The sequence below is a fragment of the Staurois parvus genome, unplaced genomic scaffold (assembly GCF_062004578.1).
Source record: "Staurois parvus isolate SC_StPar_1 unplaced genomic scaffold, SC_StPar_1.0 ptg000168l, whole genome shotgun sequence".
NCBI classification, from domain to species: domain Eukaryota; kingdom Metazoa; phylum Chordata; class Amphibia; order Anura; family Ranidae; genus Staurois; species Staurois parvus.
The window spans coordinates 2,301,037-2,325,458 of NW_028317964.1; the positions used below are offsets into that span (position 1 = coordinate 2,301,037).

General features: G+C 41.8%; 1 protein-coding gene across 2 annotated transcripts in view; it reads left to right on the forward strand.

The window, feature by feature from the left end:
• The window catches only part of LOC149462779 (CREB-regulated transcription coactivator 3-like), a 191,787-nt gene that overhangs the window by 115,611 nt on the left and 51,754 nt on the right, over positions 1-24,422 (forward strand). For both annotated transcript variants that reach the window (XM_089676403.1, XM_089676404.1), the window contains one exon: positions 10,389-10,504. In XM_089676403.1, the coding sequence (XP_089532529.1) occupies positions 10,389-10,504 (116 nt within the window). The remainder of the gene's footprint in view (positions 1-10,388; positions 10,505-24,422) is intronic.

Here is a 24,422-nt window from a genome sequence, read left to right on the forward strand (position 1 = left end):
GATTATTAAATACGAGTCGTGCTTATGAGTCAGAACTAAATATAATCGATACAGAACAAAAAAAGGAAACCTAAAGAAGTTGTATGCAATCCATTGACGCCAATTACATGTTAGTGTATTATTTATTTGTTACAGGTACTTATATAGCGCCATCTTTTTATGCAGCACTTTAAATATATTTTACATTCACATCAGTCCCTACCCTCCAGGGGCTTACAATCTAAGGTCCCTAGCTCACATTCATACATATGTATACTAGGGCCAATTTAGACAGGAGCTAGTTAACCTACCAGCATGTGTTTTGAGTAAGGGAGGTAACAGGAGTGTACCCAAGGATAATATCCAAATAGAAAATAGTAGCTATCATCACAAGTGATCATCTCATTTATGGGAAATGTCAGTGAGAAGATAGTATTCAAGGCTCCTCGATGTACAACCATATGAAGTATGTAACAGCAATATACATCCTTTCTCCTATAAGAGCCATTGTTCCCATTTACCACCCCTGTATGTATGCTAAAATCCATCATCCCATTGTGCTTCTCAGTATGAACATGATTAATTGCAAAATGTGCTGCTCCTGAATTGTTTTTCCAATTACGGTAGTATCTTGCATTACTAGTCTTAATCTGGTAGAGACCCCCTAACCTTCGTGGTGTTTGTAAGATTGGAACATGAAGCATAACCGCGAATTTCGATGTGTTTTTACTGTGTACCTCTCTACTGACCGCTTGAGAGAACTAGAGCTTCTATTGAGTAAGGGAACCTAAAATTTTTTGGGCAGAGTTTCACTAACTATTACAGGCCAATAAGGTTCTCTGAGGATTCAGGAGTAGCAATGAAGTGATGACTTGTCAGCATAAACACAAGATTTGTGTTCACAACACATAAGTTATCTTTACAAGAAAACATATCATACAGTATAATAAGATCAATGCTATATTGAAAAAATAAATCGAGGACACTCATTTTATGTAAAGACAGAAAGAGTCCCAAGAGAGGCAAGTTCAGAAAGGTGTACTGGCAAAACCAACAATGCATTGTTTACTTTGAAAGACTAAAGCTCAAGATGCAGACCCCCCAACGATACAAGGATGGCACAATGTTAAGGCGTCACTAGTGGGGAAGCAACTTGGTCGACATGTTTTAGGGAAGCCTGCATACACGCTAAATGCAGGGTACATCCCAGGGTCTCCAAATGCTATTATTTATTTGGCATGCTTTCAGAAACAAGATGATGGATTCTGACTGTTTTTATATAACCCCATTACATTCTCACACATTTTTTACCTTTTTTAGGCAAGAACTGAGAAACTAATTTGTGAGACCTTATCTTTAGGTCTCATGCACACTGGGTGTCAGACACTTTTAAGGGACTTTTTTCATTTTTCTCCTGCCTCTAAACACCGCTTCATATTAGCCTATGTGTTCCCTTAGACACACAGGCGTTTAGAGGCAGGAAAAAAAAAATCACTTGCACATTCAGGATAGGAGGGTTTCGGCTTAAAAAATGCCAAACGTGCCTGACTGCTAGGTGCCTTTAGCGCTTGAGTGTTCATTTATTTCAGAGACCAGAATAAATTTCATATTGTGGCTAGCTAAATAAATGAAGGCCAAAACATCTGAGGCGCCTAAATGTGTTTACAAACCACAGATTTAGGCGTTAACACTGCTTTTCTCCTGGCAGGGGAAAAGGTGTTCAAAGGAGCTGGGCAAAAACCCAGTGTGCAATGAGGTCTTATTGATTAGTTTTTATTAAATAGTGATGGTTCTTCCCTACTGTTTGTTACAGATGCCTTGATGAAGGAGCCCCATGTAGTCCCAAACTGCTCATTGCACTGTTGGTGACTTTTATACACTTGTATCTGTTAAATCTCTTTAGGGAAGAGCTGTTTGTATATACTGTGATACAACACTATTACTTTGCAAATTAATTTTGTCGAGCTGGATGGGGGAATCCTCCCTGCTGTCATTGTATCTGATATGCCATCAAAATACACTGGTAAGCGCTGCAGCTGATTTGCTGCATGCGCTGATTGAAGCAAAGTTTCATAACCAGCCAATTCATGAGCAGTCATTTAATAGATTGACTTCTCATGAACAGGAACAGCCATACCTGGATTGAAATTCAGCCGGATCAGCTGGAATTGGCCAAAATTCAATCCATGTATGGCCAGCTTAAGTCCACTGTTCCATCCAGGTATGGCTGTTCCTCTCAAGTTTATGATTACAGAAATGTCCTTCCAAACCCGCTGCCATATACTTACCTCTATTTTTGGTCAGAGTGCTGCCTCACTATTAGTTGCCATTAAGTACTGGAAGTGTTTGCAGAGATGGTTCTGATTGGCTGCCTTTGCCTTAAGAGCCATTTGAAGATTTTTCCTTCATACAGATCTAATCCTTTCTCATGGCTAGCAGAAAGATTAGTAAGTAAAGCAGGGGACCCTGGAAATTTAGGGGACCACGTTATCGCACTGGATAGATCAGTCCACAAGTGGTGTTGTTAAAATTCTTTGGATACCTACCAACTAATTGCTTACGTCATTGTATTTGACAATCCAAAAGCCGGCCATTCTCCAGCAGAATTTATTTTAAATATTCAGAAGAAAAATAATTCCTCAGAGCATTTAAAACTCAACAAATTTTATTTGAAATCCAAAGAAATGTAATTTCTTTCCATTGATTTTTTTTTTTCTTTTTATTGGCAGAATTTGAAGGATACATACAAAACAATTCCAAACAGTTGGAGTTAAACATAGTCATCCATCGGTAATATTCAATAGTAAAAGGTATATAAAGAGGCGTTGCCTCCACACGCCCTTGATAGTTACATTTCCCCAACTTATCAGGCCATTTCCACAATGGCATAACAGCAGGTTACAAAATGGAACATTCGAGAGAAATAAGAAGTGAAAGAAAAGAGGGAAAAAAATGTAAAGAGTATTCTGTGCGATTAAAGAGCTCAATACCAAAGTTCTAGGAACGCTTACAGGTATTCCTGGAAAGATAGGTGACCCAGGGCTCCCAGATCTTTTCAAACTAAGGTAATTTATCATTGAGGATGGCCGAGAGTTTCTCATTAACCATTATCCAGGAGAGTTTTGTCTTAATCATATCAAATGGTATAATGGGAGATTTCCAGAACTTAGCTATCATAATACGGGCTGCTAAAAGAAAAACAAATCTGCCTGCTCACAGGCCATGGATACTTTAAAATGGGTGGGCTAGGTAGAGTCTGTTGTGGGTTTTTTTTTTTTAAGATTTGTGTCTGTTAAGGAATACAGGAAACTATAGACACTGATCCAGCATCTTCCAGGTTCTAGACATTCCCACCAAATACAGAAGAACAAGCCTTCTTGGCCGCAACCCCTGAAACATGGGGGGGCTCCCATGGTGTAAGAGGCCAACCTTGTCAGGACCATGTACTATCCAAGTAAAACATTATAATTTGCTTCTATTAGAGGAGTGTTACTATATGATCTAGAAGAATATCCCGCTAGATTGTGTCAATCCTTGAGATCTAATTCTACATTCAGACCGTGTTCCCATTTTAACATAAATTGTTATTTAGAGAGTTGTGACTTTACCATGCAATATATTGCAGATTTAATTAATTTTCTATGCCAGTGGTTCAAATTCTGTTTTTAAGATGAACATGCAAGTTACTATAAGTGCAATTTTTTTCCCCCACACTAAAACCACAAACCAAAAACATTTTTTCATCCTCCCATTTTTCTTGTCATTGTTAAAATTATCTTCCGATTCATCCCATTACTATTAGAAAATAGAACACACATTCCTAAAATGAGTATTTTCACACATAATTCTACTGGAGTATGATCATCTTTAGGCATTTGTCTCTTTATTGGTAAAATCATATTACCGTATTTTTTGTTCCATAAGACTCACCTAGATTTTAGAGGAGGAAAACAAGGGAAGAAAAATTCTGAACCAATGGACTGCAGACATAGAACAGGAGATGACCAGAGACTTCGGACACAGTACAGGAGATGACCAGAGACTGCGGACACAGTACAGGAGATGACCAGAGACTGCGGACACCGTACAGGGGATGACCAGAGACTGCGGACACCGTACAGGGGATGACCAGAGACTGCGGACACCGTACAGGGGATGACCAGAGACTGCGGACACCGTACAGGGGATGACCAGAGACTGCGGACACCGTACAGGGGATGACCAGAGACTGCGGACACCGTACAGGGGATGACCAGAGACTGCGGACACCGTACAGGGGATGACCAGAGACTGCGGACACCGTACAGGGGATGACCAGAGACTGCGGACACCGTACAGGGGATGACCAGAGACTGCGGACACCGTACAGGGGATGACCAGAGACTGCGGACACCGTACAGGGGATGACCAGAGACTGCGGACACCGTACAGGGGATGACCAGAGACTGCGGACACCGTACAGGGGATGACCAGAGACTGCGGACACCGTACAGGACATGACCAGAGACTGCGGACACCGTACAGGACATGACCAGAGACTGCGGACACCGTACAGGACATGACCAGAGACTGCGGACACCGTACAGGACATGACCAGAGACTGCGGACACCGTACAGGGGATGACCAGAGACTGCGGACACCGTACAGGGGATGACCAGAGACTGCGGACACCGTACAGGGGATGACCAGAGACTGCGGACACCGTACAGGGGATGACCAGAGACTGCGGACACCGTACAGGGGATGACCAGAGACTGCGGACACCGTACAGGGGATGACCAGAGACTGCGGACACCGTACAGGGGATGACCAGAGACTGCGGACACAGTACAGGGGATGACCAGAGACTGCGGACACAGTAGAGGGGATGACCAGAGACTGCGGACACCGTACAGGGGATGACCAGAGACTGCTGACACCGTACAGGGGATGACCAGAGACTGCGGACACCGTACAGGGGATGACCAGAGACTGCGGACACCGTACAGGGGATGACCAGAGACTGCGGACACCGTACAGGGGATGACCAGAGACTGCGGACACCGTACAGGGGATGACCAGAGACTGCGGACACCGTACAGGGGATGACCAGAGACTGCGGACACCGTACAGGGGATGACCAGAGACTGCGGACACCGTACAGGGGATGACCAGAGACTGCGGACACCGTACAGGGGATGACCAGAGACTGCGGACACCGTACAGGGGATGACCAGAGACTGCGGACACCGTACAGGGGATGACCAGAGACTGCGGACACCGTACAGGGGATGACCAGAGACTGCGGACACAGTACAGGGGATGACCAGAGACTGCGGACACAGTAGAGGGGATGACCAGAGACTGCGGACACCGTACAGGGGATGACCAGAGACTGCTGACACCGTACAGGGGATGACCAGAGACTGCGGACACCGTACAGGGGATGACCAGAGACTGCGGACACCGTACAGGGGATGACCAGAGACTGCGGACACCGTACAGGGGATGACCAGAGACTGCGGACACCGTACAGGGGATGACCAGAGACTGCGGACACCGTACAGGGGATGACCAGAGACTGCGGACACCGTACAGGGGATGACCAGAGACTGCGGACACCGTACAGGGGATGACCAGAGACTGCGGACACCGTACAGGGGATGACCAGAGACTGCGGACACCGTACAGGGGATGACCAGAGACTGCGGACACCGTACAGGGGATGACCAGAGACTGCGGACACCGTACAGGGGATGGCCAGAGACTGCGGACACGGTACAGGGGATGGCCAGAGACTGCGGACACGGTACAGGGGATGGCCAGAGACTGCGGACACGGTACAGGAGATGGCCAGAGACTTCGGATCTTTTGGGGGGGGGGGGGGCGGGTACCCGAATTCAACAGGCTCCCACTTCCACGGAGTTGAAGACGCACAGACATTTCCCCCCATTTTTTTGGGGGGGGGGGAAAGTGCGTCTTTATGGAGCGAAAAATACGGTATGTGATTTCTGTATCAGAGCCCTATTTTCCAGTTTGTAATCGCTGTCATGACATATTTGTTGTGATTTTACATGCTCTTTACCCTCCTTATATTCAAAGACAAATCCTGTACATGCCTTCACTCGCACACTAAAGAATGACTACTTTTGTGTGCTAAAATCTTCTGGATTTTGAAAAGCTTAACCGTTGCTATATTGTTAAAATTGAGGCTATATGTTTGGCAGAAACCTTGCACCAAAACACTGGAGATCTAATGACTGTTAGAGTTTCAGTGGTTTGCATGATCACAGGACTTATACACAATAAAAAATTATAATTCTTCTCTTACATACTGACAAATCAATCTGATTTATCTGTTAGCATTTGTGTATTCAGGAATAGCTAATAATTAACCAAGATGCTAGCATTCAGATAAAGATGGATTAGCAACAATCTGAAATACTTCTGGTTTGCTACAGAGGAAAAATATTGTTTAAATATGTTTTAGAGTAATGTCGCAGCGAGGTGGATGGAGCCCCTCACGGCCGCTTTTTTAAGAAAATTGTGACAGCAGGTGCGGAGAGAAGATTCCCGGCCCACTTTCACTTGGAGGGGGGGGGAGGGGGGCTGCTCATTTGGTAACATGTTACACCCTAAATATATGGATGTAACCTGTTACTAAAGGTGAACCTATTCTTTAAGCTTACTCCCATGTGAGGACCGTGTTTAGCCTGCGCAGGTGTCCATTGAGATGTAGCAACGACACAGCCGCTGCTCCCAATTTACCCTATGCGGGTAGTGCCACTGCGGATCCAAACAAAAATCCGTACAGCCGCACCACCCACACAGAGACATGCATACCCGCAGGCGGGTGCCATTAGTTCTAATGGCTCGCCGCCCGCACTGGAAAACACAACCGTACTGAGAACAGAGGTTCCCTTGCGGGCTGCGTATTCAAAATAAGTGCAGGGACTTCTTCCCTGCGTGTCATGGTCACGGCCGTCCATTCAAATGAATGGGCTCTTGTGCCTGTACAAAACGTGGCCCGCACGGCCACATATATGAACCGGGGGTGAACATTCTTGTGGGTGTGTCTGAACCCTCAATCCCTGAGTTTTGAGGACACACACCCACACGGCTGTTAAATTGTGAGCAGCTGCTGCATCCCAGCTGACATGAATGGGACTGCATGGACATGGATGCATGGAACACCTGTGCATGCTGGGCAGACAAAACACACCCCTCACATGGGTGTACACTTAAGTTTGCCTGTGTAAATGAGGCATTAGAATGATCGAAAAAAGCTTCAGTAAAACAAACCATAGAAATTTCAAATAATCCTGAGGCCCTCAGATTCTACCTTACATCACGATCCCCATCAAATTTCTCCTTTATATCAGAGTCCCCGCTTGCACACAGTTTGGACACCCTTGACACTGATGTCTGTATTACTGAAATTCTTTCAACCAAAAAAACGGTTTAGGAAAAATCTGGCTTCTCACGTGATTATCAAGCAAACCTCTGATCAAGGTCTTACTAACTGCATCTGTCAGTGAATGTTTAGGGACTGTTGCCAGCTGTCTTTTTCTCTTTAGTTACATTTACAAGCTGCTGAAAATGAGATTTAATTTTGTGTGAAGAGGGAAACTGATATAATTTTGTAGAGAGTGACATGCACTTATTTCTTGTGAAGTGTGCTGCATATTTCTATCTTGAGTTTTGGCATGTACCTCTTAAAGCTGAAATGTTTAGACAGCTAAAGCTGAACTCCAGGAATGATCTGTAGTCCATATTTACATTGGTCCAGCTTAGTACAATGTAAGTATGCATATCTCATACCTGAGAGACCACTTTAGAAGCTGAGAATCACTGTAGTAGTCTGCACTACTACAGTAATCACAGCAATCCGTTCCAGGTCCTGTGCCTCCATGATGCACAGACCACTTGTCACTGCTGCCATTCACAGAACTCCTTGTATTTTTTTCCAATGAACACAAGAAATTATCTGATAAGATGAGTTGGAGATCATGATGTCACTGCCTCTCCTCTCTCCTTTGTCTAGTTGGAGAACACCTTGCAGTCATTGAAAAAATAATTTATTTTCATTGGCCAGCCTTGTGATCAAGGAGTTCAACAAGTGATAGATCCCTGCGTCAACAGAAATGATGTTGATGCAGTAATGTCTCCCGCTGTTCTATTGTGTTCTGACAGTAGGGGATATGTCAGAATACACAGATTATCACTGCAGCCATTGGCTACAAGTGCTGTTTGAATGCTGGGTTTTCCATCTGGACCGTTCAGCAGAAGCTGGTCATTACAATGGTACCTGCAGGCTGAAATTGAACAAGCCAATTTTACAGTTGTGTTCAAAATAATAGCAGTGTGTTGAAAATAGTGAATAAAGCTCAAAATCTTTCTAATAGCTGTTATTTCAATACATACAAATGCATTGGGAACACTACACATTCTATTCCAAATCAAAACATGAAAAAAAAAATCAAATTTGTGTTGTTCCTCTGAAAAAATTGAAGAATAGTGAATATTAGACTGTTCAAAAAATAGCAGTGTTTGTATTCTTCTTTACAAACTCAAACATTCACTATATAAACTGAAAAATGTTTGAAGATTTTGCTTTCCTTTGAATCACTTAATTAATATTTCGTTGTAGTCGCACTGTTTCTGAGAACTGCTGTACATCTGTGTTGCATGGAGTCAACCAACTTCTGGCACCTGTGAACAGGTATTCCAGCCCAGGATGATTGGACTACATTCCACAGTTCTTCTCTATTTCTTGGTTTTGCCTCAGAAACTGCATTTTTGATGTCACCCCACATGTTTTCTATTGGATTAAGATCCGGGGATTGGGCTGGCCACTCCATAACGTCAATCTTGTTGGTCTGGAACCAAGATGTTGCACGTTTACTGGTGTGTTTGGGGTCGTTGTCTTGTTGGACCACCCATTTTAAGGGCATTTCCTCTTCAGCATAAGGCAGCATGACCTCTTCAAGTATTCTGATGTATTCAAACTGATCCATGATCCCTGGTATGCGATAAATAGGCCCAACACCGTAGTATGAGAAACATCCCCATATCATGATGCTTGCACCACCATGCTTCACTGTCTTCACAGTGTACTGTGGCTTGAATTCAGTGTTTGGGGGTCGTCTGACAAACTGTCTCCAGCCACTAGACCCAAAAAGAACAATCTTACTTTCATCAGTCCACAAAATGTTGCGCCATTTCTCTTTAGGCCAGTCAATGTGCTCTTTGGCAAATTGTAGCCTCTTCAGCATGTCTTTTTTTCAACAGTGGGACTTTGCAGGGGCTTCTTGCAGATAGCTTGGCTTCACATAGGCGTCTGCTAATTGTAACAGTCCTCACAGGTAACTTTAGACCTTCTTTGATCTTCCTGGAGCTGATTGTTGGCTGAGTCCTTGCCATTTTGGCTATTCTATCCATTCGAATGGTAGTTTTTCACTTTCTTCCACATTTTTCAGGATTTGGTTGTCATTTTAAAGCATTTGTGATCATTTTAGCTGAGCAGCCTATCATTTTCTGCACTTCTTTATATGTTTTCCCCTCTCCAATCAACGTTTTAATCAAGGTACGCTGTTCTTCTTAACAATGTCTGGAACGACCCATTTTCCTCAGAATATCCAAGAGAAATGCACTGTAACCAGCATGTACAACATTTGCTGCCTTCCTTCCTTCCTTAAATAAGGGCAATAATTGCCACCTGTTTTTCAAAGAATGAATGACCTCACTAATAGAACTCCACACTGCTATTATTTTGAACATGCCCCTTTCAATTAGTGATTCAATTACACAGAATCAGCAGCATGCATGTCATGACTGTTGGGTCTGTTGGATTTCTATTACTCTACTACACCTGCTAGTAAATTATTTGCCATTTTAGAAATATCATTTCTACCAAAAACAGTGATTGATCAGGTTAGTGATGTCTGACTGCTATTATTTTGAACACAACTTTATATCTTGCTTAAACTGCTGAAAAGCAAAGCAGCCTGGTCCAGGACTGGCACCATCCCTAAGTTGGACAGAGAGCAGCACATTGAACCAATCAGCAGGCAAGGAAAGGAAAGCGCAGAGGTCTCCTTTGAGTGATGCTGTGCAGAGGATTACAGACAAGTCCATATTATGGTAGATGCAAGTTCTTATGCTAGTTTTTTTTCTTTAATACATAACTTATTTAAATGGTTAGTTTTTACATTTGCATGGCATTGAGTGAGAGTGGATAAAGTTATCATATATTCATTGAAAAGCCTTAATAGTACAACGCAGCCTTTACAGAGTTTTGTGTGTTTATCTTTTGGTTCCTTTCTTTTGCGTGTGCCTTTCACTTGCCTGTGCTCTGCTATTAGCTTGTTGCCATCCTAATGTCCTTTCTTTCCCCCTAGGTGTAAACATTTTTTTTTCTTTCCTCCAGGACAAACTCTGACTCTGCACTTCACACCAGCGCTTCCAGTACCAAAATCCAGGACCCATTTATGGGGGGAAATCAGCCTGTAGCACGAATTGCCAGACATACTACGCAGCGTAATAGTAAGATTTCACTTTCTATCATTGCTTGCCATGTATAAACTTTTATATACATGAGAAGATCTCTACTGCATATCATTACATCTGATTCTCATGACATAACCCCTGTGCAGATTCAGAAAAGGAATGGAAAAACAACACATACAGTCATAGGGGGCATCACATGTCCCATAGTCACATACACACGTGAAACTAACCACTCTCTTTTACTGAACATGTCGGTCAGTTGTGCACCAGACATGGGACAATCAGAGCAAGAAAATGTTACCAGCATGAAACAGATCCCCAGAACAGGTCCAGAGCTTTATTCAGCAATCGCACCTTTATACCAGAAGCAACGTTTTGGAGCTTTGTAGGACCCCTTCATCAGGTATGTGATCACATGCCTGATGGATAACAGCCACCTTAACCAACCAACAAGCTTGCATTTATATCATGGTTAAGGTGGTTTTGTTACCGTCAGCCATAGGGGGGATTTGGTGATGAAATCAAAGTTATTTATTTATTATTTTTTTTTACACAGTTTAACTGCAGCAAGCTTTTGAGGTTTTTGTCTTTTTTGTTTTGAGGGTTCATTTTATTTGTATTTTTAGTAGGGTGGGGTAAGGGACACATGGACAGATATCCATACCGCAGGTTAATATTTTATTTTTAAAGAAGCTTTTTTTCTCTGCTTTAAATCATATTTGGTGATTGCAAAAAATTATTATAGGAAAATTAATTCATTTAAATTTGATTCATTAATTTACAAAACTGCTTTTTTTGGTTGGTCTATTAATATTTCTAAAATATACAGTGTGGCCCTCATACTGAAAAGTTTGAAGATCCCCTTGCAGGACAACTCAACTGAATGTGAAGTTGTCCCAAGTAGTACTCTGACCAATTTTGGCCCAAAATTTTGGGATAGGGTAGTCAACAAGGACACCCCCTTTTTTTCTGAGAAGCCTTCTGTCTTACTCTGTGCAGCAAGTGCTGGGACTGAAATGCACCTTGCTTCAACACTCACTACAGGATCCATGCACACAATGTGCCTTGTAATGTGCGACAGGGGAGGGAGTGCAGGTTGCTGAATGTATCTTGGTACGTGGTGGTGCACAGTGTGACATGGTGCGCGGTGGCTCAGCATGACCAGATGTGTGATGGTGGAGCATGACAGGGGCTGCGCTGGCCCAACAAGACTGGGTGCCTGGTGGTACTTTTTGATGGGTTGTGCAGTGCAGAGTGTGATGAGTTGTGCATACATATCCATTCTCTAGGTAGAGCATCTTCTGTATGCAACACAAAAATGTGCAGTATCCCTTGCATTGAAAACACATTGAAAGCACTGCAACATGTGGTAAGTTATTGTCATACATGGTGCAATGCAATTTAAAAAAAAAGAATAAAAAAGAAAAAAGGTGCCTGCAGTTCTTTTGTCCTTTTTATTGCATGTTGGGCAGCGCATTGAAATGAGTGGGCTGCACTAGATGCCACACCTAAATGCACAAAAGTATGAGTGTACCATCGCACCTGCATGAGTGGTAATGGAGCCTAACTCATATAACACGTGAGCTGTATAACATTTTTAGCAGGTGTTTGTAGAGATCTGGAAATGATTTTACCCTTCTTGGGGTAATGGCTGTTTTATATAATGATTCTGTATTTGAGAGGTCACTCTTGATCTGCTTTTCACCTTGGGCTCATCCAAGTCATACTCCGGCAGCTTTTCAGTGCACATGGTGTCTTTTTATGTTTACATTAAAGCTTAGGCCTTGTGACATTCATGTTTTAAATGTTTACAGTCAAGTTAAAGCTTTCTTGTACGCTGTGGATTCTCTTTTGTAGCACACAGCCAAATATATTTTATGTGTCCAACAATTCTAACAGATGGTTCACTTTTCTTCAGCTCATACCTTATGACTTGTGTTGTTTTTACTTGTTAAATCTCTTATTTTCTTTAGGACATGGAGATCTGCTGTATGTTAAAATACATTTACAGTTGCAAGAAAAAGTATGTGAACCCCTTGGGATTACGTGGAGTTTTGCATGAATTGGGCATAAAATGTGCTCTGAACGTCATCTAAGTCACAACAATAGAAGAACACAGTCTGCTGAACATAATACTACACAAACATTAGATGTTGCCATGCTTTAATTGCACATAACATGTAAACATTCACAGTGCAGGGAGGAAAAAGTATGTGAACCTTTGGACTTAATAACTGGTTGACCCTCCTTTGGCAGCAATAACCTCAACCAAACGTTTCCTGTAGTTGCAGATCAGACCTGCACAACGATCTGGAGTAATTTTGGACCACTCCTCTTCACAAAACTGTTTCAGTGTAGCAATATTCTTGGGATGTCTGGTGTGAATCGCTCTCTTAAGGTCATGCCACAGCATTTCAATCGGGGTTGAGGTCAGGACTCTGACTGGGCCACTCCAGAAGGCCTATTCTGTGCTGTTGCAGCCATTGTTTTGTTGAATTACTTGTATGCTTTGGGTCATTGTCCTGTTGCATCACCCATCCTCTGCGGAGCTTCAGTTGGCGGACAGATGGTCGTACGTTTTATGTCTTGATAAACTCTGGAATTCATTTTCCCATCAATGACAACAATCCGTCCAGGCCCTGAGGCAGCAAAGCAGCCCCAAACCATGCTGCTCCCTCCGCCATGTTTTACAGTGGGGATGAGGTTTTGATGTTGGTGTGCTGTGCCTTTTTTTCTCCACACATAGTGTTGTGTGTTCTTCCCAAACAACTCAATCTTGGTTTCATCTGTCCACAGTATATTTTGCCAGTAGTGCTGTGGAACATCCAGGTGCTCTTTTGCAAACTTCAAACGTGCTTCAATATTCTTTTTGGACAGCAATGGCTTCCTCCGTGGTGTCCTCCCATGTACTCCATTCTTGTTTAATGTTTTCCTTATTGTAGATGTGTCAACAAAAATGTTAGCATGTGCCAGAGATTTCTGTAGGTCTTTAGCTGACACTCTGGGATTCTTCTTTACCTCATGCAGCATTCTGCGCTGTGTTCTTGCAGTCATTTTTACAGGACGACCACGCCTAGGGAGAGTAGCAACAGTGCTAAACTTTCTCCATTTGTAGACAGTCTGTCTTACCGTGGACACATGAACATCAAGGCTTTTGGAGATTTTTTGTAACCCTTTCCAGCTTCATGCAAGTCAACAATTCTTGATCGTAGGTCTTCTGAGAGCTCTTTTCTGCGAGGCATGGTTCACATCAGACAGTGCTTCTTGAAACCAGTAAACACAAAACAGGTGTGTGTTTTTTAAGGGCAGGACAGCTGTCAGCAACACATCCAATATCATCACACTGATTGGAGTCAAGGTTGGCTCACTCCTGGCTCCAATTAGCTCTGGGAGAAGTCATTAAGCTAGGGCCTCACATACTTTTTCCTCCCTGCACTCTGAATGTTTACATGTTATGTGCAATTAAAGCATGGCAACATCTAATGTTTGTGTAGTATTATGTTCAGCAGACTGTGTTCTTCTATTGTTGTGATTTAGATGACATTCAGAGCACATTTTATGCCCAATTCATGCAAAACTCCACGTAATCCCAAGGGGTTCACATACTTTTTCTTGCAACTGTATATCATTTAGTTATATTCGTTTATTTTCTGCTTAGGCTTATCCTAGGTAATTGAAGCTGAGTTTTGGGCACAACAGAAACATTTTTTTCCAGTGACACTCCCTCCTCCTACACTGCAAAGGTAAATGCTCGTTACGTCTAGAGCAGTTGTCTCTAATCTGTGGCACACAGGCCAAACGTGGCCTTTTACTTGACTTTATCCGGTCCTGGGAGCATTGTTCTTTCCAATGATATGAGAAGCTATTCCTCCCACTGACACCATTGATGAGGCACCATTCTTTCCACTGACCCCAACAGTGGTGTATTATTCCTCAATGATGCCAATAATAGGACACTATTCCTCCCACTAATATAATCAATCAGGCACTAAACCTCGCACTAGTCCCAATGATGGGGCACTATATACCTCCCTCTAACGCCAATGATGGGGCACTACTCCGTCCATTGACATCAATGATGGTGCACTATTCCTTCCATTAAAACCAGTGATGGAGCACTATTCCTCCTCCTGACCACAGACACTGTAATTTTTTTTTTTTTTACTCCCACTGACCACAAAGCTTGACAACATTGTCTACTCACACTGGCCACAGTCTAGCCACCTGAAGTCTGAGGGGACAGTAAAATGTGTTGTTTAGAAAGTTTGGAGACCCCCTGGTCTAGAGGGTTGCAGAAGAGACTATAATACTTTCCTTCCCAGCCACTGTGCTCTGAGCCACGTTTGCATGGTCATCTTCTCCACATACAATGCAGGGTTGTTAATAGCCTTGCATTGCATGCGATAATGCTGAAGGACCCCCCCCCCCCCCCAAAGCATAGAGCTTCAGGGAGAAGAGCTGGCTGAAGTGGGGAGTCAGGTAAGTTATGCAGCATCTCGTGTTACCCTCTAGACTTGAAAAGCATGTTCCTTTGCAGTGTCAGAGGAGAGGGAGGTGCCTACTGTACGTGATTTTTTTTTTTCCTTTTTTTTTTGTGCCCAGAATTGTGCTTCAATTAACTAGGACTTCCCTAACACCTAATGTGCTGTGGCAAAAAGGTGGGCTTTAATGGGGTTGTTAAACCTTACATACACCCAGTGAAGTGACTGGCCTTAGGTGATTCACAGAGATGAAACAAATCATTCTATATAAGTTGTACCTGTTTATCTTTCCCTTACATCCATTCAAAGTGCATCATTTACATAAGATCTCTCAGCTCTAAAAGAAAAAAAAAAAACAGGTGGTGGAGAGCTGAATTTACATGAGTAGAGCTGATTAAAAAAATAGCAAACAGGAGGCGCAAACCCCGAGTGCATTATCCAAGGTTTATTTATAACTAAAAAGGATGAACACATACTCACAAACATGGCATAATTGTAAACCTTAGTAGAAAGGTGGAGATGGTGATATCAATGGTGGGGTGTCGACTGTCAGTGTGGTAGGCTTGCCGACGCGTTTCAGGGACGGATCCCTTTCCTCAGAGCTAGTGACCAACCTGGATGTAGGCCATGCTATAAATCACTATGGCTGAAGCCATGGGGAGCTTTTCTCCTCCCCATGAGCTCATAAAAGGAGGAGGGGAACACGTAGGTAAAAGACACATGTGAATGCCAAATTTAATGCTGATGTAAACAAAATAAAAACCAAAACGAAAGAACACGTTTCTGTCATTATTGAAACCAATAAGATGAACATCACGGGCACCTGAGAGTGCATCAGAGCCGACATCACTTCTGCTGTTGGCGGAAGAAGCCTCTATGACTGGCTGAATATCCCTGAATAGGCGCATATACTGCGCTACCCTCGAGCGGGACCCTGGAGTGCGAAATGCAGGGAAGTTTCCCATGTCGGGGCCCGACATGAGATTAAAATCTGGAACATATATATAAAATCTGGAATATGCTGGTTGGTGCATGGTTGGGGCCATATAAGAAGTGCTTTGTGCGTATGGAATTAATGAAAACTTAAAAAATATTTTAAAAAATCACACTGAGTGACTTTTGCTAGAAAAGGAGGAAATATGTATGTGCCCATATATTTGGTTGCATAATGAAAATGGTGTAATTCACCCTAATAATGCGAACAGTAATGAAAAATATATAATACTAATAAAAACAGTAAACATTATAAAAATGATAGCAATAATATAAATGTTAGTAGAGATAAAAGCAAGGCTGATAGAAACCGGCAAACACACTGAAAGCATACGGCCCTATGATGTTAGTAATAAATATATTCAGGTGATGGACAAGTGATAAAAAGGTGCACCTGGCTATGTATATCTCATAGGACATATAATAGATAATAAATATATTAAAGTAATAAACTCATGATAAAAAGGTACACCTTACTATGTATATGTCATAGGACGTATAATCGAGCCTCTTGCCCAAGAGTGTATGAATGATAGCGTATTTAGAGGACTCATCTACCAAAGATTGGAGGGAAGAGAGACACCCCCAATCACACAGCTCACAGGAACAGAGTTGAGGCTGTCAATCTGCTGGAGGTCCCTCCCCTGTCAACCTTAATTTCTTGGTGTCAGGAAAACTTGACAGAAGTGCAGATAGCAGAGGAATGAGGCAGCTGACTGTACTTAGTTCTCTGGATTGAGACAAGCACACACTATATTGGGATATGCTTTGTTCATATTTCATGTCTAAAGTTTACAACCACTTTAATGCTCATACATCCTGTACATATGCATCATTGGGTGGCTGATGTTGCTCCCAACACAAAAACTGAGCTGTGAAAGACAGTTTTTTGTCCTGTCATTGGTCAGTAGCCAGGAAACGCGCTCCCAATCACGTGACCACTGTGCCAGCCAATCACATTGGTCATGTGATCAGCTTATATTTCCCACACTCTGGTTTTCAGAACTTTTTTAAGGGAGCCCAGGCGGGCAGGAAAGGGGTTAAAATGATTATTCTGCTCTTATATGGGAAATCTCGCTTCTCATTTCTAGTTTGTTGTCCTGGAAAACTGAGGAAAGAAAAGGCTATTTAACTGGGTAATTCAGTTCCTAGGAATCTTCCCCATAACTAACAGAATCTATATTTCACCAATGCACAGGTGATCACATACCACCAAAAGAAAGCTCTATTTGTGGGAAAAAGGACATAAATTTAATTTATTTACTGCGTTGCATGACTGCGCAATTGTCAAAGTAACGCAGGGCTGTACCGCACAAAATGGCCTGGTCAGGGGGGGGGGGGGTAAATCCTCTGGAGGGCAAGTGGTTAAATAAGACAGCTTTTTGGTGTGATCAGTAATTTTTTCAGTATCCAATTCCAAAATTTTATGATTTCTGCCAGGGTATGCAAACTTTTGAGCACAACTCTGTTTGCCATAAATAACCGTCTGTACCCCGCTTGCATGCTCCGTGATCAGTTGTAAACTAGTTGTGCACACTGTCTGAACAAATGTTTAAATATCTCAAGGCTAGCTTGGCACATTGTATGTTCATTTAAAAAAAAATGTCCCACAGTCTGTTCCCTAAGGGCTCATGTACACTGCAGCTAATAAACTCACGTTTAGGAGATGTTCAGCTTTTTTTTTTTTTTTTAGCAGCCCCTGAACTCTCCCTAATGTTTTCCTATGTGTCAATGTACACATCTTCGTTTACAGTCGTTTACAGGCATTGAGTTTACATTCGTTTTTTGAATGCAGAAAACTTGCGTTCAAGAGTCCATTTTATCAGCGTTTCAAACGCAAAATCACAGCAAATTGCATTTTATAAGCGTTTGCGCTTTAACTCTTCCAGTTCCCGGTGCTGTCCAAAGCCTGTTTTCATCATGAAAAATGCATGCAATTTGTTTTCAGGGTACTCAAATGGACAAAACACTGAACACAGGATGTTCCTACCAAGCTTGTCAAACATTGTAATGACCAATTCACACCTCAGACCTCTCCCACCCTTGGAAACAAAAGATATGTTAATGACCATTCGCACCTCAAATTCCTCATGAAGGCCCCCTGCCAGGTGGCCTTAACTCACTCTAGCAGACACCTTTCCCACCCTTGGAAACAAAAGAAATGTTAATGAGCAACTCACACCTAAGCTGATCTCAACACATACTGCTGTCTCTGCTTCTACTCTCTGTATTTCTCTGAAATAGTTAATAATTTATCACTTTTCAGTGCATTCTGGGCAGGGTGGATTTGATTTAAATCAAACTGATTTAAATCACGATTTAAATCATTAGTCAGTAAGGCTTGATTTAAATCATAGTTTTCTACATAAAGACTAATTCTTGCTGGTATAACTTTAATATGCAAGTAGATGAAGATTTTTAGAATAACAACTTTTCATATTAGTTTTTTTATCCCCAGTTTCCCCAGTTTAATAGGTTAATCATTCATATTTGGACAACTTTTCTGTTGTACTTAGGAAGGAGAAAATAATCATTACCTTAATAATAACAATTTAAATAGATTTATTCAACTGAAACAATAACATTCCAGCATTTGTGATTTGCTTAAACAAACATCCATGTTTGTTAACTAATTTGGCTAAATAAAATATATATATTTTAAGAAACTTAGACTGTCAGCCCCTTCCTCCTCACACTTAGTTTCACTTTCTTCTTGTGCAGATCTATTCCACTCCAAACAATCAGAAAAATATTGTTTCTATTCTATTCACTGAACTTCTTGAAACTTAGCACTGAAGGGGTCGATTCTGTATTCATAGGTTTGTAGAAGTCAGGATTAAGGTCTTCTTCTTAACTCTGTTCATGTTATAACATTTTTGCTGTGAGAAGAGGCATGTGATCTCCGCTGAGTCAAATTCAGTTTTGAGAACTGCAAAAGTAAACCAAGCATCTGTGATAATATCTTGTAGGCAGAGAAACCGCCCAATAATCTTACAAAAACCTCTGGAAGAGCATGACATTGTGAATGGATTCATGGAATTTATTTACCAAAAAAATTAAACATATACAGCCTTATTCTACATAATAAAAAACTAATCTTTATTGCATGATGGAATAACCTTTGGATGGTAATATATTTTCCTCAAAAAGCATTTTATTTAAAAAAAAAAACAAAAAAAAAACGATTTAAATAAAAAAAATCTGATTTTTTTTTTTTTTTAAATCATTGATTTTTATCCACCCTGATTCTGGGCATTTGGGAGGTTCTCTTGTGCTTAACTGTAAAAAACGCTTCTAAACACAAACGCGCATAAATGCGTTATGCAAATGCATCTAAACAGACTTTTTTTAACCTACGTTTTCCAGCTGTCAGTTTCCATCGTTTAGAAACGTCCCGTGTACATGGGGCCTAATTGTTCGTTGCAAGCAATTCAAAACTGTAGAAGCAGCTTGTATCGTTCTATGTATAATCCTGCTCCAAAAAACAAGAAAAGGAAAAAAATATTTATAAACAACAGTATTGGGAACACAGAACAAACATATAATTTGGGGGGTGGGGGTGGGGGGTCACAATTTTGACTGCAGAGATGGAAATGCACTATAATGTTCACCATGCTATATTTTTGGCGTGCAGGCTGATTTTCAGTCCATTTTTCTGTTTTGAAGACATGCCATTGTTATGACCTGAGCCTTGTTGCTCTGTACCTATTCCTACTGATGCTTTCATTCTGTATCATGAAGTATGTTCCCTTTTCAAATAATGCATAGTTATGATGTGCCTGTGCGGCTGCGATATTAGACAGCACCTGCCGGCAGACAGAACCTGAGCCAAAACTGGAGATCAAAGCAGGGCTATACAGAGCGAACCCAGGGCAGCGGACATCCAGTTCTTTGAAAGCCTGCATAGGCTGTGATACTCTGTGAGTCATAGTGCTGCTTGCCAGCTTGTCCTGGAGATAATAAATTCCTGTTCGGATAATGCAGCAGTGAAAGTCACTTGTATATTATGTAAATACAGTAAATCGGGCAAGCCTTGGGGATACTCATGTTTTCATAAAGGAATCTCCCTCTACTGTTGGCTTGTTGAACTGCAGGAACCAATGAGTTAAGGTTATAGCAGTTAAGCTGTAATGCTGACTTAACACGTTGATTATTTGGCCACACTTTTGCCAGTGTAATATTGATGAAAGGTTTATCCATGCCTTGTGGTTTGACTTGCAGAGTAAAGAAAACCTGTAGGTCCATATCTCATAGCAGGGTGGTGCAATCAGGTCCAGCTGTCAGACAGACAGGTCAGAAACTTCATGATGAAAACGTGTGCTCTTTTAAGTACAGTCCTTTTAAACTGTCTGCATCCTTTTTCTGTTTTTTTTTTTTTTTCAATACATTTTTTTTTTCTGTGGAGGCAGTTAGATGTAAATGGAAGCATGGCTGCCTACAGATCTAGTATGGGTCTGAAAACCTTCTGTGGCAAAAAATAATGAACAGACATCGATGTCTGATTTGGGAGGGGATCTGTTCACAGATCTCCTGCTCATTGGGACTAGACACACCCTATGAGAAAGGGGCCTTTTAGAGAACAATATGTGGGCTCCTACTACTGATCAATAAAAGTGCTACTTGTGTGACTGTCTCTGGTTTGTTCCTAAAACCAGCCAATGACGATGCGATTTTCTTTCCTGCAGGTTGCAGGAAAGAAAATCGCTTAATTCCCCCCATCAACACAGTGTTGATGGGGGGGAATCCCTTCCATGTAGCTGTTGTATTCTCTTGGCCAGTGGGGGGGGGGGGGGGGCGAGCTCTCCCTGCCAGGAGAACACAGTGATTATTGCTAGCAGCTATAGCCACGGGCAATAATTGCATGAAAAATCCAACAGACTGGTTGCACCCAAGTTGTACAGCAATCAAATTGGGTAAAATCTTCCTGCACATAGATGGTTCAAATCTTGACTGGTCCAGCATCAGACTATCTGTGGCCTGCTTAAGTCATCAGTTCTGAATGACTATGTAGGTAGAGAGGTCAGAAAACGTACAAATTAGTCACTCAGAAAATATCAGAGCCAGACAATCTGTTTGAAAGCCAGACTATTCGCATTTTCAGAAGGTTGGCTTTGGTTGCCCTCACATTTCTTTCATGACAGGTTTTCTTTAAAAATAATTTGGTTTACCTTACAGCAGCCATACTTACAGCAGCCATATTCGGGATTTGATTCTAACATGGCTTTGTCACTGTATAGTCAATTGTGGCCTTGATGAATAAGGCCAACTACATGCCAGCTAGCCGGTGATGTTTCCTTTGCAGTTGTACAACTTCAGTGTGGGCCTGCTGTCGGTAGAGAGGCTTGCGTCAAATAGTTGAGAATGCTTGCTTTAGGGATTGGGGGGGGGGCTTTAGCTGCTATAGCTGTTACGACTCGTTGTCCCAAGTGGCCATGGGGCCATTTTTAGAAAGTAAAATGCTGTCCAAATATTACTAAAACTGGTTCACAGTACAAAGTCTCTTATTAAACACTATCAGCACCAGGCTCCCCGGGCAGTAAACAAATATATTGCAGTCAGTTCTTGCACTTCTTTAGGCTGAACTCCAGGAAAAGCAAATATTGTCCAATTGAGTCCTGTGTATTCCTGCTTGAATCTTGGTGATCTTTGTGCATTCCTTCCATATATGTGCAGTTAAAACTTAAGCTCTGTGCAGGAGCTTCCTGTAATAAAGACCAGTCACTGCTGCTTTCTCTTCTTCTTCAGGGTGACTGGTCTTGTCTCCACCCCCTCCTGTAGTTTTTTGTTGGCAGCCTGTAGTGTGTAGAACCTGCTGGGTCCTTCTCACAGCTTTGCTCTTTGCACAGGCTAGGTGCAACACAGTGATGATGTCACTGCTACATTTATATGATAAAATCTGGGTTTGTAAATTAATTTCGGTGCACACAAAGTTGATTTATATACTTTGTGGTTACTGAGGAATGTATTCAAATGAGTTTTGTGCCTAGAGTTCAGATTTAAAGAAAAGGTATACTTTTTTTTTTTTTTTCTTCCTGTCAGCTCCGTAAAGTCTTCCTGCTGACTTTTATATTGATTTCAGATGCCTGTTTTACATAATTGGGTAGTTCCCTTATTTGTTCTGCCCTCACATTAACCAGTTTTTGATGGCGCTATAGCCAATATACGGGTACAGCGCAGTCTTCCAGTTCTTGGAGGGCATCTATTGATGTCCTTCCAGAACCACACCTCCTGCGCCCCCTGGGGCACGCATCCAGCTTGCTTTGTGATCACTGTGTCCTAAATACACTGACAGCATGAGGAGAGAAGAGCTGGTAACCAGCGATTGTGACAGGATGTTTACACTGGTAATCGGGGCACTGATCATCAGTGATGTCTATCAGTGCACATCAGTAAAGAAATAAAATAACTTGTTTGGAAAAGTTTTTTTTTCTTTAAATTACTTGTTTGCAAACTTTTTTTTTTTTTTTTAATTTTCGGTGTAGCAAAAAAATTCCCCAGTGGTATATCAAATAGCACCAAAAGAAAGCTATTTGTGAGAAGAAAAAAAAATGATAAAAATTTCATGTGGTTACAGTGTTGAAAGTGCCCGGTATTGAAGTGGTTAAAGTTAAGCTGGTTGGAAGAGGAAAATTAAAATGTATCTAAATCCCCAAACAAAAAAAGTGATATAGTGTATGTTACCAGACCTTATAGCTTTCAGGCCTTTTTCCTTTTTTTTTTTTTTTTAACCTGGTGATTATGGCATTGACACACTTCCTGTCCTAAGGTGATAACAGTCACTTATGCTGGCCATAGACTGGTCGTTTATCAGCCGAAAAAACGGTCGTTCTGCTGCCACCAATGCTTATGAAAAATGGCTGTTTTCCGTAGATTTTCCAGCATGACCGATAAAAGTAACGAGAAGGAACCGCGAAAATCGGCCGACGACATTCCCCACTAACGGTGCGAATATCGGCCGATTATTCTGTCGATAAACGACCCGTCTATGGCCTGCATTACTGTACTGTATTTATGGAGGAGCAGCAGCATTGTCCCCTAAGGACAGGAAATGATCAGGACTACAGAACATTCAGCTCACTCCTTCATGATGAGGTGGGTGTTCTGTTGTTCAGAGGGAACTAGGATCAATGCTAACTGATCAGATAGCAGAGATGTTGGGAGCATACGGGATTTCTGTCAGAATCAACTAGTATTTGTTTTTCACTTTCAGTCGTATATTTAACACACCAAAGGGAGCAGAAAAGGGATGTTCATTCTTGGGGTTTACACACTCTTTAACCCCTTTTTAACCAGGGTATGTATTTAAACAGCAGATCGATGACCCATTATTTACCCAGTGCTGTTTAAAAGCGAGATAAATAGCCATTGGATGGCTGTTCTGGCCTGTAATAGCTGTGTACCTAGTCATCACTGGATGGCTTGGTACACAGAGACCCTGAACTGAGCTGATCTGAGGGTCTAGCTAAGATGTGATTGGTCATCACAGGAATCACATGCTATTGTTTCCAGTGTTGATCTCTCCACTTCCTTTTACAGCAGAGGAATGATAGAGATTGTACTGCCTGTGAATGTTGACAGAATGAATGGAGCAGCAGCTGCAGATTCATTCATTCTGTTTCAGTGACACGGATCGCTTTTTTTTTTTTTTTTTTTCTTGCCCCTCTCTTCCCTTTACATACTCTTTCCAGGCTGTCTTCATGTGATCTGTATATGAACTCCTTCATTTCCCTTATCCTGAACATTAACCCTTTTGTCCTGCCACTGTGTGTAACCCCTTCCTTTCTTCTTTCTCTGTGTAATGTATCTAGTGCACCATTCTCAAGATCCCTTTTTAATCCGCTCAAAACCAGCATGTTTTTCCTAAATGGGTTAATTTTGGGGGGTTTCGTAATATGCTGGCATTTTCATTTTAACAGAAAGTAAAGAATAGTCGTTCCCCCATTTTTTTTCTTTTTTTAAAAAGCTGGGGTATTTTTTTGTCTTTTTCTTTGTGTAGTTAAAAAGAAAAAAAAAAGAGAACACCCAGGGTATACCACCAACGGAAAGCTCTTTCTGTCTCCAAACATTATAATAACATTTGTTTGGGTACAATGCTGCATGACACAGTAGTTGTCAGACAAGCTATTGCAGCACTGAAAAATGGCCTGGTAATAAAGGGATAGTACAGGCTGTACTCAAGTGGTAATGCTAGCAATTATTGAACCGTATGATCAAAGTAAAGATGTTACCCATGGCAATAATATTTCAGTTGTCTTACAGAATATAAATGCTTCTAAAGCAGGTCATAGATTATGCAGTTTGTAGTGGAAGGAAAGAAAATTACATGATTTCCCCATCAACACAGTCCGTTTTGATGGGAGGGAATTCGTCCCGCAGTGCTATTGTGTTCTGTTGGAGGGAAGCCTTTCCTGCTGGCAGAACACAATGATCATATGTTGTGGCTATAGCCACCAGCAGGGATAGCAGGAAAAAAATCCGAC